At 50.8% G+C, this 14,915-nt stretch overlaps 7 protein-coding genes across 7 annotated transcripts; 4 read left to right on the forward strand and 3 right to left on the reverse strand.

Annotated features, from left to right (window-relative positions):
* Nucleotides 1-695: 695 nt before the first annotated feature.
* On the forward strand, nucleotides 696-2,075 carry NECHADRAFT_53974 (uncharacterized protein; the record flags this gene model as incomplete). The annotated part of the gene is made up of 2 exons (XM_003047139.1): nucleotides 696-1,587; nucleotides 1,651-2,075. Coding segments are annotated over 2 exons (1,317 nt in total), but the record flags the coding sequence as incomplete, so codon positions are not given.
* Nucleotides 2,076-2,585: 510 nt separating this feature from the next.
* On the forward strand, nucleotides 2,586-3,398 carry NECHADRAFT_87589 (uncharacterized protein; the record flags this gene model as incomplete). Its single annotated transcript, XM_003047140.1, has 1 exon — nucleotides 2,586-3,398. One exon carries the CDS (start codon nucleotides 2,586-2,588, stop codon nucleotides 3,396-3,398), a length of 813 nt encoding a protein of 270 aa, XP_003047186.1.
* A 168-nt stretch (nucleotides 3,399-3,566) lies between these two features.
* Nucleotides 3,567-7,373, reverse strand: NECHADRAFT_87590 (uncharacterized protein; the record flags this gene model as incomplete). The annotated part of the gene is made up of 4 exons (XM_003047322.1): nucleotides 3,567-4,141; nucleotides 4,195-4,987; nucleotides 5,052-5,103; nucleotides 5,152-7,373. 4 exons carry the CDS (start codon nucleotides 7,371-7,373, stop codon nucleotides 3,567-3,569), a joined length of 3,642 nt encoding a protein of 1,213 aa, XP_003047368.1.
* A 1,226-nt stretch (nucleotides 7,374-8,599) lies between these two features.
* Nucleotides 8,600-9,544, forward strand: NECHADRAFT_87591 (uncharacterized protein; the record flags this gene model as incomplete). The annotated part of the gene is made up of 1 exon (XM_003047141.1): nucleotides 8,600-9,544. The coding sequence occupies one exon, from the start codon at nucleotides 8,600-8,602 to the stop codon at nucleotides 9,542-9,544; it is 945 nt and encodes a 314-aa protein (XP_003047187.1).
* A 173-nt stretch (nucleotides 9,545-9,717) lies between these two features.
* Nucleotides 9,718-10,701, reverse strand: NECHADRAFT_87592 (uncharacterized protein; the record flags this gene model as incomplete). Its single annotated transcript, XM_003047323.1, has 1 exon — nucleotides 9,718-10,701. One exon carries the CDS (start codon nucleotides 10,699-10,701, stop codon nucleotides 9,718-9,720), a length of 984 nt encoding a protein of 327 aa, XP_003047369.1.
* Nucleotides 10,702-11,572: 871 nt separating this feature from the next.
* NECHADRAFT_87593 (uncharacterized protein) lies at nucleotides 11,573-12,539 on the reverse strand (the record flags this gene model as incomplete). The annotated part of the gene is made up of 2 exons (XM_003047324.1): nucleotides 11,573-12,297; nucleotides 12,359-12,539. 2 exons carry the CDS (start codon nucleotides 12,537-12,539, stop codon nucleotides 11,573-11,575), a joined length of 906 nt encoding a protein of 301 aa, XP_003047370.1.
* A 1,216-nt stretch (nucleotides 12,540-13,755) lies between these two features.
* NECHADRAFT_53847 (uncharacterized protein) lies at nucleotides 13,756-14,648 on the forward strand (the record flags this gene model as incomplete). Its single annotated transcript, XM_003047142.1, has 2 exons — nucleotides 13,756-13,924; nucleotides 13,975-14,648. The coding sequence occupies 2 exons, from the start codon at nucleotides 13,756-13,758 to the stop codon at nucleotides 14,646-14,648; spliced, it is 843 nt and encodes a 280-aa protein (XP_003047188.1).
* Between the last annotated feature and the right edge of the window lie 267 nt (nucleotides 14,649-14,915).

Consider the following 14,915-nt stretch of genomic DNA (forward strand, 5'->3'; position numbering starts at 1 on the left):
GGATGGCTTCAGCTTAATCTTGGCGGTAATCGCCAACCATGTCTTCCCTTGGGCTGGCTAGATCGACTATTCGGTGCAAGCGGACCATTCAAATCGTTAGTCAAGAAGCCTATTTCTTGGACTAAAGACAAATGATGCGCTTCTAGGGAGATGTTGGCCAGACTCAGGCAGCCTTTGCCCGAAAAGAGGCTTGAAATGTCTCATATCCCATCCCTATACCGAGTTACCGTGTCAATGCAAGGGAAGCATTTCTCACGTCGCCTTACACACGAATCTCACATAGCAATGTCTCTCCAGGGCAAGCACTTGCCTGACCCCTTGAGGTCCCATTATAAGGTCAAACATGGCAGCACGCGCTCTTTTCGCTGTTTCGGTAGTCCACTTTTTTGCTCGTTGGTAAGTTTTGTTTCTATGAAGCTTCCTGGTTCCAAGTCGTCCTCCTGCTCTCCTTTTCTTGCGGACCAAAAGTCGGTGCCGGTGAGGATGGCTGTGCAGGGGGGATCTTATCAACGCCATCAGGGCCAAAGGAATCGCGGTCGCATTTTCATCATTGCTGTAGTGCTTGCTTTTCTGTTTTTTAATTTTGGGTATCGCGTACGTATATCCTCTCTTTTTCTCCCAAGGGTGCGATATTGACCTATTCGCAGGACATCACACACACCCATTACCCCCCTCAGCTTCTTAGCACCTCGAACAAGGTATCTCGACTTCACTACCTCGTCCCCGCCAATGTCGTCAACCCCCACGTCTGCGCCGTCGTGGGCTCGGCCCTCGCGAACCGATACTCGATTCCTACGATCCTAGGCTACAAGGGAGAGGGGTTCATGGATGCCCAGAGGGCACACATCGCCAAGCTACGCGCCATCCGACATTACCTGCAAACCTGCAGAGGAGACAAGGACGATTTGGTCATCATCGTCGACGGCTTTGATGTCATGGCTCAGTTGCCTGCTGAAGCCATGATTGAACGCTATTTTTCCGTCATGGCTAAGGAGGATCAACAGCTGGCTGATCAACGCGGCATCTCGGTTGAGGAGCTTCATGCAAGCGGCATCAGGCAGACACTTCTTTGGGGAACCGACAAAGGCTGTTTTCCTGAGGGCGACAACGATCCTCGGTGTTGGCTCGTTCCATATTCGACACTCCCTCGCTATAAATGGGGCCCAATGACAAACAACGGCCAACTCATTTACAGCGACTCTCGCTTCCTTAATTCTGGAACGGTTATTGGCCCATTGGGTGATTTGGCCATCTTCATTGAAGCTGCCTTGTCGGCAATCGAGGACAACTGGGACCAAGACTACTTCTTTCGCGACTCGGATCAGTACTACATCTCTTCCTTGTACGCTCGTCAAGAATACCAGAGACTTGTCGATCTCAACGGCGGACGGTTCCCAGAGGAGGTTGGGGACCGCAGTCTACCGAAGAACAAAGAAGGGGAAGACGATGTGACTGAGTATCACGTCGTCGTGGACTTTGACTCGTCATTCACCCAGACTCAATGTCACAACAACCGTTTCATCCACAAGCTTCAGTTTGACAACTACGATCTCACGGCCCACATCGGACAGGATGTTCTGGAAGAGGGTGATACCTTTCGGCCATACAAGATCCAGATGCCTGCTACTTTGTACCAGGCTCTATATAGAGTCTACGAATCCCTACCCCCCGATGATCGACCACAAATGCCAGCTCGCAATTGGGTTCAAAGTCTCAAACTCGGCACAAACATCGGAACACAAAAGATCTATGCCTTCTACCACAACACATGCGACAAGGCTGGCTTTGTCAACAAGTATCACGATTCATGGTTCTTCCCCCTCATCCGACCTCTTCTACGATCAGCCGCCAGGGCGATTCGCGAAAAGAGACCCATCGGTCCTCGACCTATTGACGGGAGGGTATGGATGCCCGCACGAGAATATCCGACGGACAGAGGTCTTTATGATGAGTTTGGGGGAGTTTTTACGGACATGGAGGGGGAAGAGTTTATTCCTCTCCAGCAGTTCTGTGGTGATGATTTAATATCGGCGATTGGCACAGAGGTAGAATTCCCTTTGAGCAGGCTAGCCTAGTAGCCATGGCCTAGACATAATAGATATACCCCGTATATATAGGCCAAAGATTGACAAAGATCGCATTGTAAATCACTCCCTAGACTCTTTCGCCATTTTCTATTAGCTTTATGGCTAGAGTCTGATATGGAGGCCTCGGTGTGAGAAACATCTTCCTTGTTAGTGCAACAACACTCACTACCACTGAAGTCGAAGACTTTCAGCAACATTGCTGCTTGTGTAGCATCTCCTCGGAACGATTATAAATATGCCCGACTCCTATCGACTCACTCACTACCAAAGTGTTCATCATTGGCGCGCTCTTGTCTTCTGCGCGTAGATGGGGCTGGCCCGTGGTCGGGTTTTGTATCCATGTTGGGCCAAGTCTTCATGCAAGCTGTGAAGCGAGACTTGATCTCATGAGATTACAAGGCCTATTCTCATGTACATAACAGAGGAAACATCCAGGACGTAGTGTTTACCGAATTATAACTAAAAAAAAAAAAAAGATAAAAAAAACCCCATCACATCATGTCTCAAGGCGATTTCGACAATGGCGCTTCCGAATATGCCAAGCTCGCCCACACTGTCACCCGCAACATAGCATCAGCTGCACTCAATGAGATCCCCCCTCTCAACTCTCAAAGTCGCGTACTTGACTTGGCCTGTGGAAGCGGTGAAGTTACGAGCCTCATTGTTGAAGATGCCATTTCGCGGCGCCATGATCCCCCACCGACCGTGCTCGGTTTGGACATTGCTGCTGGCATGGTGAAGCTCTACCAGGCCAAAGCAGATTCCAACTCGTGGAGCACAGTATTCTCCAGAGTCCAGGACGCGCAAGATCTCAGTGGTATTACCGACAGTCAGTTTGACTTGGTCTTTATGAACTTTGGCCTCATGTACGTGACCGATGGTGTACGCTGTACGAAAGAGGTCTACCAAGTGCTCAAGCCAGGGGGCTGTGCTGTCTTCACGACATGGAACCATGCTGGTGTTCCGAAGCTTGTGGCAGATGCAACTACGGCCGTTGGGGCTCCCCGCTTCTTCTCGCCTACAGACAATGGATGGGACGCGAAAGAGAAACTTGTCTCAACAGTGCAAGCTGGGGGTTTCGAGATTGGTGATATCCAAGTCACAGTGGAGAAGACGGCCTGGGAAAAGGGGAGTGGTGATGGGGTGGTGGAAGCGCTCAGCTCGTCGTTCTGGAACCCGTTGCATGATGGCACTCCGGAGGCTACCTCCAAATGGCAAAATGCTCTCAGACAACAACTCACTCCGCAACAGAAGGAGACGGGGGCTATTGATATGATTGCTTGGGCCTGCGTTGCGAAGAAAGACCAATAGCTTTTACACATCATACCAAACCTATAGGGCATCGCCCGTAGCACATAGGATCACAGTGAAGAATAGAAAGGGGCTGAATGTCTTTTTACGGCCGATTCATGGTGGTCTAAAACACAACTATTATTGATATACAAGAAGCTTAAACCCTACTAAGCTGCACTCAAGCACTTAGTCTAGCTTGATAGGTCCAGGTCCAGTCCGACACTGCACAGGAATCGTCCCCAGACCCTCACAGTCCCAATCCTCTCCATCACCATAGATGTAAAAGTCGATGCATCCATTAGGGCTGTTCCAGACAAATGGCTTCTGTCCAAACTTCTCTGACGTGGTGTCCGTGTTGCAGTTGTTCACAGCACTACTAAACTTGGCCTCACAGTCTGACTGCGACAGTTCGGGGTGTCGTTGACCGTCCGAGGGCTTGTTGCAGCCATCCTGACCTTGCTGGGAGTACTGAGTGATGAGCTGAAGGGTCACGCCGTCCATCTTGTAAGTCTTAAAGACGGGCTGAGCGACTGGAGGGAGCTCGATGTTGTGGCCACAGAAATCTTTGATGGCTTCCTCTGCCTGGTCGAGGGAGAATTTGGTGTAGACGGTAGGATCGGCGCAGTTGTTGGTTTCTTCGGGGACGGGCTCGGGTTCAGGCTCGGGCTCTTCTTTCTCGACCGGGATCGTGTCCATGGTATACTTGCCACAGCCCAGATCGAACTCGGCCTTACCGGTGTAGAGATGGCTGTTGTACTGGCCTGTTGAGAGTGTCAGTTTAATGATCGCGGCCATATCCAATACAATTACTCACAGCTAGAAACCATCTGCTCATAGATCTCAGTGCAAGGCTTGGAGCACTGCCCGTCCTTCTTCTCAAAGTTAAACTTGATGTCGGCAGCAAGGTCCTTAGTAGGATCCAAGTCACCTCCTCCAAGCTGAAGCTCAGCGTCCTCGTCAAAGTTGACATCGCTATCCTCGCAGAACTTCTTGGCCAAGTCCTTGGCAAACTGAGGGTCCATACCAGCAGCCTCATCCTCATGACGGGCACAAGTGGGACTGGCCTCTTCTTCCTCAGTCATGCGGCGCTCGTAGTAGCTGCGCTCTGACCAGACACGCCACATGCGGTCAGGAGGATCAGACATCTCGTTGGTCTCCCAGTTGATCTGCATGTCATCATACTCGATAAACATGATACCTCGGGCAGACTTCTCTCGAGCCTCGCGATCCTCATCAGACTCCTCATCTTCGGGAGGCGGTTTGACATAAGTCTTGATGATGACCTCGGCGCCAGCAAAAGGAGCACCTTCGCCGTTCAAGTAGCCAATAAGTTCATCGACACGGCTCTGGTACAGAAGTGTAGGGTTCTCAAAGGTTGAGTCTCGAGTTCGAGGCACTTGGACAAAGATTTGGACATTGGAGTCAGCCGAGAGGACACCATCATCACCAGCGAGACGAGATGGGGGCGTGAACTTGGGAGAAACCGTTCTTCCCTCGGCGGGTTGGTCTCGGAGCTGGTTCATCATCTCGTCCCAGAGGTCCTTGCGGCCATTGTTGACAGAATCGTCGTCAGGCTTCTTCTCGTCGTAGAAGAATCCTGGTTCCATCTATACATACAGTCAGTTCCTCATTTCACATTGCCGTCCGTCATGCTGAGGGGAGTTCACTTACAAAGTGAGCAAGCCATCCACCCTTATCAGAGGCAATGGTCACTCCAGTGCATCTAAAGCCAAGTTATTAACGAGCTAACAGACAGTTTCAGTTGACATACCCAATGAGACCCTCGACATGCAGACCAAAGGGGAAATCCTCCCAAGCTGCATCAACGGACACAACATTAGTAGACACAGTGTTCCAGTCCAATCTCTCGGAGATTTCACCCGTCTGGCGACGGATATACGAATCCTTCTTCTCATCTGTGTCATACTTGGGCTGGTCCATGTTATCCATGCGCTTGACCAGCCATCGTCGGTCACGACGCTCCTGGGGAGTCAGAGTTGGCTGCTCCCATCGCTTCTGGGGGTTGCATTGGGAGCAGTTGACGTCGCAGACAATGTCAGATGCGCTAGTTGAAGTAGCCGTTGTTACAGTGGTGACTTCGGTGGTAGGCTCAGCATCGCATTGGGTGATGGTAACGCAGTCCTCAGTTGTGACGGTCTTGACGGTGGAAGTGTCAGCATCTCCATCTTTGAAGAACGAAGTAGACAAGTAGACGGTCTGAGTGCAGCTCTCAACTCCGGTCTCAACGCAGCTGGTAGTGGTAGTTGTAGGCTCCTCAGTCGTGCTGGTAGGCTCTTCGGTTGTGCTAGGGGCCTCATCTGTGGTGGAAACCTCATCGGTTTCCTTCTCTTCCTCTTCCTTCTCCTCCTCGAGCTTCTCAGAGATCTCCTTAAGAGTATCGGTGAGAGTCTCGATGACATCAATAGGAGGATCAGGAAGCTTGACGTTCTCAACCAAGTTCTCCACGACCTTGGTCGCGCAACCGATCAGCTTAGCAGCATCATCAAGAAGGTCAAGAACACCCGAGATAAGACTTCTCTTCTTCAGAGCTGTCTTGCCACACTCCTCAGGGATCTCGGGCTTGACATCAAAGTTGGTCCAGAGAAGGACAATATCGTCTCGAGTTTCCTCGGTCTTCTTGATGTACTCTTCTTTCTTCTCCTCATCCTTAATCATGTCTCGGTTAGACCAGAGAGCAAGGATGATGGGACCCGCATCAGTGGCATCCTCAGTGGCCTCGGGGCCGCTAACCGTTGTGGTTGGGGGATCAAACTCGGGGAATCCAGTGGTTACATTAGGCTTGTCGGTGGTGATGGGTTCATCTTCAGCAGTAGTGGTTTCCCCAGGTTGTTGGTCCTCAGTAGTAGTCTCGTCAGGGCGCTTCTCAGTGGTAGTAGTTTCATCGGGGCTTTCCTCGGTAGTGGTGACGTCTCCCTCTGTTATGGTCTCCTCAGCTGGCTTGTCGGTCGTGGTAGTCTCGTCAACGTGGGTTTCAGTTGTGGATGCTTCAGTTGTGGTCTCCGCCGTAGTCTCTCCTGCTGTGGTGCTTTCAGTGGTGGACTCCTCAACTGAAGTGGTCGTCGTCTCCCGAGTCTCTTCGGATGTTGTCTCAGTGCTCGTAACTTCAGTTGTAGTGGTCTCCTCATTCGTCACAGGCTTTTCAGTAGTGGTTGTGGTCTCGGTCAGTTCCTCCGTAGTCTCGGTAGAACTGCCCTCAGTGGTTGTTGTCCCGGCATTCGCAGGATCCTCAGTTGAGGTAGTTTCTTCAGTGGACACGGGTGTGTTCACAACTTCGGTATTTTCGGAAAATGTCGTGGACAGGACAGGAGGAATCTCAGTAGTTGACTCTTCCTCGGGGGGAGCGCTGCTGGGTGTATTTGGGACCTCAACGGGCTCTGTGTTTGTAGTAGGAACTAAGGGTGGGACGGTACTCGACTCTTCTACGAAAGTTGTAGGATTTGTAGGCTCAAGCGTATCCTCAACTGGGGCTTCGGATGAGGAAGGGATGATCGGAGGGATGGTGCTCAACTCCTCCACTGGGGTAACAGGGGTTTGAGGTTCGGCCAGGTCTTCAACAGGACCATCAGAAGTGGTAGGAATGACTGGGGGAAGTGTGGTAGTGGTCGGCGCTTCAACATTGCAAAGAGTCTCTGAAGCACCCTCGGGCAGAGGGTAGGGAACATCGACCGTAGGCAGAGCAGGGACCTCTTGGGGTGTAGGATCAGAGGGAACCCAGACATATCCAAAGGGATAGATAGTCTCAGTCTCTGAGATGGTTGTTGGCGTAGGAATCGTCCAGAGAGCAGTGTCTTCAACTTGGGACGGGGTGAAAATCACGTCTCCTTGGGCACCAGGCACCACGAGACTCGCAGCAGGCGTGATATCGGGGTTGCCGCAGAGCTGCTGGTTATCCTGACGCTTAGCCAAGCCCCAAAGAGGACTGGCCTGGGTCGAGGCAGCGAACGATAACAAAATGAGTGACAGGGGAGCCATTGTGAAGAGCGAGATCCGGCGCTCAAAGGAATGTGTTGGTTGCTCCTCGATGGATGGGGCTGGCCAAGAAGAGATGAACCAACAGGCCTCGACGCGAACCGTTTGTATTTATCGGACATTTACTCCGCAGGATTCAGTTTACCCATGCCCTAGGTCTCGAGACTTTCGTTATTGTTTTCCAAACACATTATGCTCTATCGGATCCTTCGAGGCACAGCCTTGTTTCCTCTTGATTGATGGACACAGGCCAACCATATGAATTGATGAGCCGCCCATACGAAACTGCGGAGAAGATTCTGTGGAACAGTTTAATTACCCCCGAAAAAACCAGCTTGCTTGGGAAAGATAAGCTGTGACTTCAAGGATCCTGCAGAGATGATCCCGACACGTCTGTGTGCCATCGGCAGCCGTCTTATGATGCACTGGGCGTTCCGTAAGCGCCGGAAATCACAAGTGACGATCAGGGTTGGTTGAGCATCAGATCGGACTCTTGATCTCACCATCCTTCATCTCAGCTTGGGTTTGGGGTTGCATTCTAGCTTCCTCCTGTTTCATGTTGAGCAGGGCATCCCCACAGAGCACGGCACACCCCTGTCTGCGGGAGCTGATAGAAGGCTAGGAGATTTTTGAGAGACATAATCTTGAATCAAGCTTAATGGCATTAAGCGTGTTGTTCTGCTCGCCTTGAACATTGGTTTGGCCCGGCAGAGGTCAGCATGCTGAGAGAAGGCCCAAATCCACGCATCTTCCGGGCGCGCCAATCTCCTCAAACAGTGCGACAAACTCAGGCTTTGACGCACTGTATCCTGCATAACTAACTCCCTGGAACGGCTCTTTCGTTTTCGGAGCTTTCGGACCCCAAGTTTATTCCTAGGGCTGAAGCATTAAGACACAGGGATTTACGCGCCTTGGTCAAGATTGACGTGAACGCGTAAGGCTGACTGACTTGAGCCTTAACCTGCAACGTCTCACAGACGCCCTGTGTTCTCCTGTAATCTTGGCCTGTCAGCGCTAACTCGTTAGTGCATCCTCCCCGATCCGATCGACAGGCACCACTGTTTCCTCTGAACGCCCGCTATCGACAAGTCGTCATCGCTTCAGCTTTGGTTGAATGCATCTGTCATTGAAGAAATTCGTCTCGCGGAACTGAGATCACTCACCTACACCCTCTCTCATAGCAACTGTTAGTTCCCTGAGCCACCCAACAATTACAACCAGCCCCCACCATGTCTTCCCGATATCAGCGCCCGCCAAACCCTCGCGATATCTTGGATGAGGCCATTGAACACAACTCCGTTTCCCAACTGGCCGAAGCTCTACGGATCGCGCAGTCAAACCCCCCACGGAACTCTTCTTACGAGAAATTTCTGGCCTCCGCACTATCCGCCTGTGTTGAAGATGGGAAACTCGATCTGGTGAAACACCTCCTGGAGCAGGAGTCTGTACCTTTGACATGGTTATCCCCTACCAAAGTCTGGTCCAAGTTTTCTATTCCCCTTGTGGAATTGCTCATCGCCCATGGATGGGACATCAACCAGCAAGCGCCTCGCGGGCCCACCGACAGATGTCGACGTCTTGTTGATCTGGCCTGTCACGACCAGGACATCATCACTTGGCTTGTCCACCACGGGGCTCGCGTTGACGGTGGAGAGTATGACTACGAGATTTTTCCCCAACCAGCGCCTCTACTAGAGACTTGTGCTCTCCAAGGATCTGTCTCCACGTTCAAATATCTCCAGGAACGGGGTGCCCGTCTCGGCAGAAGAACTCTTCACCTTGCAGCCGGAGCAGCTGCAGCCCTTGGGGTAAACCCAAAGATGGAAGGCGATGGCACTGTGGATGCTGAGGTATCAACAGGAAGCAAGGAAGCGGAACGGAAAACGGCAAAGTTGGAGATGCTTCGCTTCCTTGTTGAGGAAGTCAAGTTGGACGTGAACGCCATGGATACTGACATACCGCACCACGCTCGTCACTTGGGTACTCCAATATGTTATGCAGCGTCCAAGTCAAATGGGGAGGCGGTGGTGAGATGGCTGTTGGAGAAGGGAGCAGATCCCAGTATCAAGAACATGGAGGGAGCTGACGCTGAATACGTCGCCAAGGACCATGGATGCGAGAAGCCACTAGGAGTGCTGAAGGAGTGGAAGGCAGCCAAAGAGCAGTCTGAGTGATACCAAATATTCATTTGTTCTAGCTATCTACTGGTTTATGCACTTTAATGATGGCGAGATGACCAGAACCGGTGGTATGGTCGGAAATAGTGGTCGCAATAGAAAAATCGGACGAAGGGAATGTAGTTAACAACCAGCTGGACAGCCTTAGCAACGTATGCCTTCGTCGACGCTCAAACTATCTCATCCGCCCAGTCGACCTTGATGTCAATCTCATCGCCATCTAGACTCTCCTTCCCGCTCTCAACAAGGGCCTCCCACATAGCCTTCTGAAGTCTCTCTGCAAACCTCGCTTCGCCCGGTACCTCGTAACCCAAATCGCGACCGCAGTTGATCATGGTCATAAAGCCTCTCTTGGCTTCTTTGGCGACACTAGAGTCTTGGCTGTGGGAAAGATGCTGAAAGCGCTCTCTCCAGAAAAGCCATCGCTCGATGCTGAAGCCGCCAGATCGGTTGACGCCTTTAGCCCGGGTGAGTGCTCCACAAGCAGACAAGTCCGACCTTGGATGCGCCTCGTACGAACGATCAAGAATAGAGAACGTGAGAAGCCTGTGACGACATTGGTCCACCCACATCACGGCTGCTGGGAGGAGATTTGCGGTTACCCCCTCTTCGCCCTTCTCGAGAGCCTCGCGCAGGTACCAAAGAGCCGTCAATGCTAGAGTGTCTTGACAAACTCCAGCCGACAACGCTTTGGTAGAGAAAGCGGCAAGGTTGCACAGTTGGGACGAGGTGCCACTCGATAGTGTCTGCTCCCACGATTTCTGTAGACTGTTGCCAAATCCATATGACTCCCAAAAAGCCTTGACACTGTCGGAAGGATGCAAGTCCTTGTGGAGCTGGTCAAATTCCTTTGTCCAAAGTAGAAGAAGCACAAGCTTGTCGTGAAAAGGGTCATCCTTTTCCAGGACCTTGGCCATCTCGATGAACATGCGCCAGAGGACTTCAAGACCTTGATCAACTTGGCCATGTCGAGTCAGTTCTTTGTTGGAGGCATCCTTTAGAAATTGGAAGGCAAAACTTTGGATAGAAGTTAAGAGTTCTTGTTTGTCTTTGGTGGTGGAAACATCATGGAGGTCAGACAGGAAGCCCTCCAAAACCTCATGCCTGAAGGCGACGTCATGGTTAACTTGTGGCTTGATCGTGGACTGCGACATGGTTTGGTAAAGAGATGAAAAGTACAAACTTATTGTGCAATCAGGAAAAGAAAATGTGAAATGATGAAAAGTGTTGCTGGTCAAGGGTAGGGCGAGACTCAAGGTCTTTATACTCTGAAAATAATTGCCATAAATTCAAGGCATGCATTTTAGGCACCTATCTCTCGGCACCAGTGTAGTACTATGAAAGTCCTCTCTTTCTCTTATATTTTTATTTTGTTTTGATGTTAGAACTATGAATTCGATCGTTGTGAATCATCCTTCGATGATTGCTTTGGCGCAATACTGAGTGGTGTTAAACGCACGCACCACGTCGTCGTCTAAATGGGCACTTTTAATTGGCTAGAATCTGTCCGATGCCAAAGCGCTAAGATAAGGAGATAAGATAAGATAACACAGTCCCCCGCTCGATTGCCTCACCACCCGTGGCGCCCCCCCAGCAGTGTCGCCTCTGGCTAATCTCTCCTGTCGGCGTCACGTGGCTCCCTAATCAGCACCCAATTCATATTCCCTCTTCCAGAAGAAGAGTATTGATTTTTTATCTGCAGATTTATCATCAATGTTACTTGAGTTTCAATCATGGTATTACGCAAACGGGTTGAAAGGAAGACGTAACCTCTGTGAGGAACATGAACAGGCTTGATGGAATGGAAGATAACTACCAAGTACGCCAATGAATTCTACAGATAAGACTGCCGATGCCACAATACAAAAGAAATACCCAATTCGTCTTTCAAAGTCTAGTTGCCCAAATACCGTGCCCTTCAGTCAATGTCTGGTCAAAATCCATTACCCACGCTTCTATCCAACCCATCGAACTTGCTTGCTATGCTCGCTGACTCCCCAAGCCCGAAATTTCGTAACGAAACATTTAGTAGCGTTGGTAACCGTTATTCTCATGAGAAGAAAATGACTGCGACTCCAGTGGGTATTGGTCGTTGTCGAAGGGGCTCTTGATGATAGCCCGCTGGTCAATGACCCTGCTGGGATGAAACCAGTTGAACAAGATAGAAACCAAGGCCATGAGTGTGGCGTCGAACAGATAGATGTAAATCTCGTTGGATTGCAAAGCGCCCTCCTTTCCGAGGACATACTCGGCAACGCGGAACGCTGATCGAACCAGAATGAACAAACTCGTCGCGTAGAGAACCATGAGCAGCTTCTTCCAAGGCGTCGTGATGGTGGCTGATCGATTCGTGGGATTTTTTCGAATCCTCATGTGGAAAACGAGCGTGACGATCATGAAGAAGCCAAAGAAGAAAATCTGGATCATCAAGCCGCCAATGATGATATTCTCACCCTTCTTGACGCTATCCTTGTCCGTGGCTGTAGCGAGCATGCCACCGCCACCGCTCTGGGCGAAGAAAGACAGAACATCTCCAAGGACAAAGAGCTTTGTCAACCACTTTGGTGGGATGAGAGAAAGCCGTCCTGCGTCCAGGAGAACGATCAGTCGTCCCAAGACCATGTAGATCGATGCGGCGTAGAGGGCGGGGCCAAGCAGCAAGAGGATCGATTGCATGATGTAGGGGTTCTTGGTGTAATCCGGTGCTTCGTTTGCGGAGAGTGCTCGTCCGATGTAACCGGCCGCCTCAACTATCACCTTGGGTTAGCTCCTGGGGGAGGTCAAGCTCTTAGGGCGGTGTGCAACACTTACAGAGACAGCCGATCAAAAATGGGATAAAATACCATGTTCGGCTTCTAAACATCTGCCAAATGTGTACGAGTGTTGAAAGAGCAAAGAGAATGACAAAGACAGCGGCGGCCGGAAGCGACGGATCATAGTTGTAAAAAGTGAAGGCCGGCTTCGCACCAGATCCTGATTCTTCGCCTGCCATTGTCACTGAATATGATCGAGTCGTGAAAGAAAGTTGAAAGAATGTCCGAAAGTTAATTGTTTGTTAATTGGTGGGGTGGTGAAGGAGTGACGGCGTCCAAGACGGGGATGGAAGATCGGCAAAAAAGATTAATGAATGAAGTGAATCTGTAAGGCACAGCACGAATCTAGAACTCCAGGGACCGGGCCGTTCATATAACGATGGGCCAACATGCGCCTACTTAGGGGAAGGCTTATCGTATAATTTGCCGTGCAGCCAGCTCTGCACAATACGTACGCGGAAGAGCCCCTGGGCTGAGTGGGCCATGGCACTCGGCCCATTCCGCCACCCCATATTCGTACATCTGACAGGCTAGGATCGAATTAGGGCCTCGTCATTCTCGGCGCTTCATCGATGGGGTATTTTTGGAACGCGATGTCCGTTTGGAATGCCGTTGATGGGTCTGGGTTGAGCTTGACGTGAAACGATGCAGTGTCACAGCTGCCATGCGAGATCCAGACGCGCTTATGCCGTCGCAGAGGACAGACACAACGCTTTTTATCATTTCCACGCTGCGAAAGATACGTCGCGCGGCTCTTTTTGGATCTTTTAAAACAGCACTGGAAGCCTAAAGAGCCCAAAAGTGGCCGCTGGAACAAGTTATTGCACGTTCTGCAGGCTTTACAATTACATCACAGCTTCACAGTCGTCCACGACAGATCACGAGTAGGCCGCGCAATCAGGGGCCCTGATGCACTTCTGAAGGGTCAATTGTCATCTTCAAATAGATGGCATTCTCCAAACGCGCAAAGAATGTTGGAGTTTCTCCCGTCAACTTCTGATCTCGTTGATGATTGGATGGCGGAAATAGGGTAGGGCTATACGTGTATACAGGGATGCTATACGCGGACACGGCTCCACGTATCCGACCAGCCGACGTATCCAGCCTCCAAGGCCACGACAAAAGTCACCGGTTGGGCACACCCACGATGAATTAGTTCCATGCAACTGGCGGTAAATCCAGATAATGGTGCTCTTTTTCGCAATTATACGCGTCAGCGTACCCCGCGCCATCTGTTTAGGCTTAAGTGATAACCTTCGGTCGTGGTATAAAGTCCGACAGCCCCTTTACTTCGATGTTGATACCGGTGGAAGTTGATTGCTCTCATTGGCTCTGCAGTAAAGTCTGCGCTCACGAATCTGACACTCGAAACAAGCGCTTGCAACCTCGTTCGTCATGGCAAAGCTCGAAACTCACAATGGCTACCCGCTATGGCGGTACCTCCCCTCACTACCTGCCGCAATTGTCTTTGCCGTCATATTCGGCATTTTGACTGTTGGACATGCCTGGAAAATGTTCCGCCACCGCATGTGGTTCTGCATTCCCTTTGTCGTGGGAGGTATCTGTAGGTTCTCCACCATCCCGACACCCCGACACGACGCTTACCTGTCTCAGTCGAAATCGTTGGTTACGCATCCAGAGCTGTTGCATACAACAACACGGGCGAGCTTATTCCTTATGTCCTCCAATCGGCTCTTTTGCTCCTGGCTCCTATCTTGTTCGCTGCTTCGCTCTACATGACCCTCGCCAGAGTCGTACGAGCCGTCAAGGGAGCACCGTTTTCGATCATTGCACCCCGATGGCTCACTCGAATTTTCGTCTTTGGCGATGTCTTTAGCTTTATCGTCCAAGCTAGTGGTGCCGGTCTGCGTGTCCAGGCTGGTAACAACTCTGACATTGATCCCAACCTCGGCTCGAACATCATCGTCGGCGGCCTCATCTTCCAAATTGTCATTTTTGGTGTCTTTATCGCCACGGCCGTGATCTTCAACTCAAGATTCCGAAGGCACGTCGCAGGAGGCGGCATGGTCTATGACGTCCCCTGGCAAGAGAGCCTCAACATGCTCTACGTCACATCCATGATGATTATGGTCCGTAACATCTTCCGAGTGGCCGAGTACGCCATGGGAAGCGATGGATACCTCTTGAGCGTGGAATGGGGAGTATACGTCTTTGATGCGGCATTGATGACTCTTACAATGGCTTGGTTCTTCTGGCGGTACCCAAGTAAGCTGAAGCGGGCTATCAAGGCAAATTCAGAGGAGATGGAGTTGGAGTCGGGCAGGTGAAGGACATTGGCGCCATGAAGACATGAGTAATGGGTGATTTGAACTCTAGGTTTGCAACTTGGTGAAGGGTTGAGAGTTTCTGGGCGTTGGAGATGGGTCATGGGAGGTGGCCATCCATTTGATGTTTCTCGTTACTGATTCTTAGATACCTTTAGCATGAACAGTATTATGATTAAATTTGACGCCAAGCTACGCTTTTCGATACTGATACGTGATTTCGCTTATTGGATAGTTTTCGGTAATCAGACTATGAACTGTCAGTCAGTG

Source organism: Fusarium vanettenii, assembly GCF_000151355.1.
Source record: "Fusarium vanettenii 77-13-4 chromosome 12 genomic scaffold NECHAsca_15_chr12_5_0, whole genome shotgun sequence".
Lineage (NCBI taxonomy): Eukaryota > Fungi > Ascomycota > Sordariomycetes > Hypocreales > Nectriaceae > Fusarium > Fusarium vanettenii.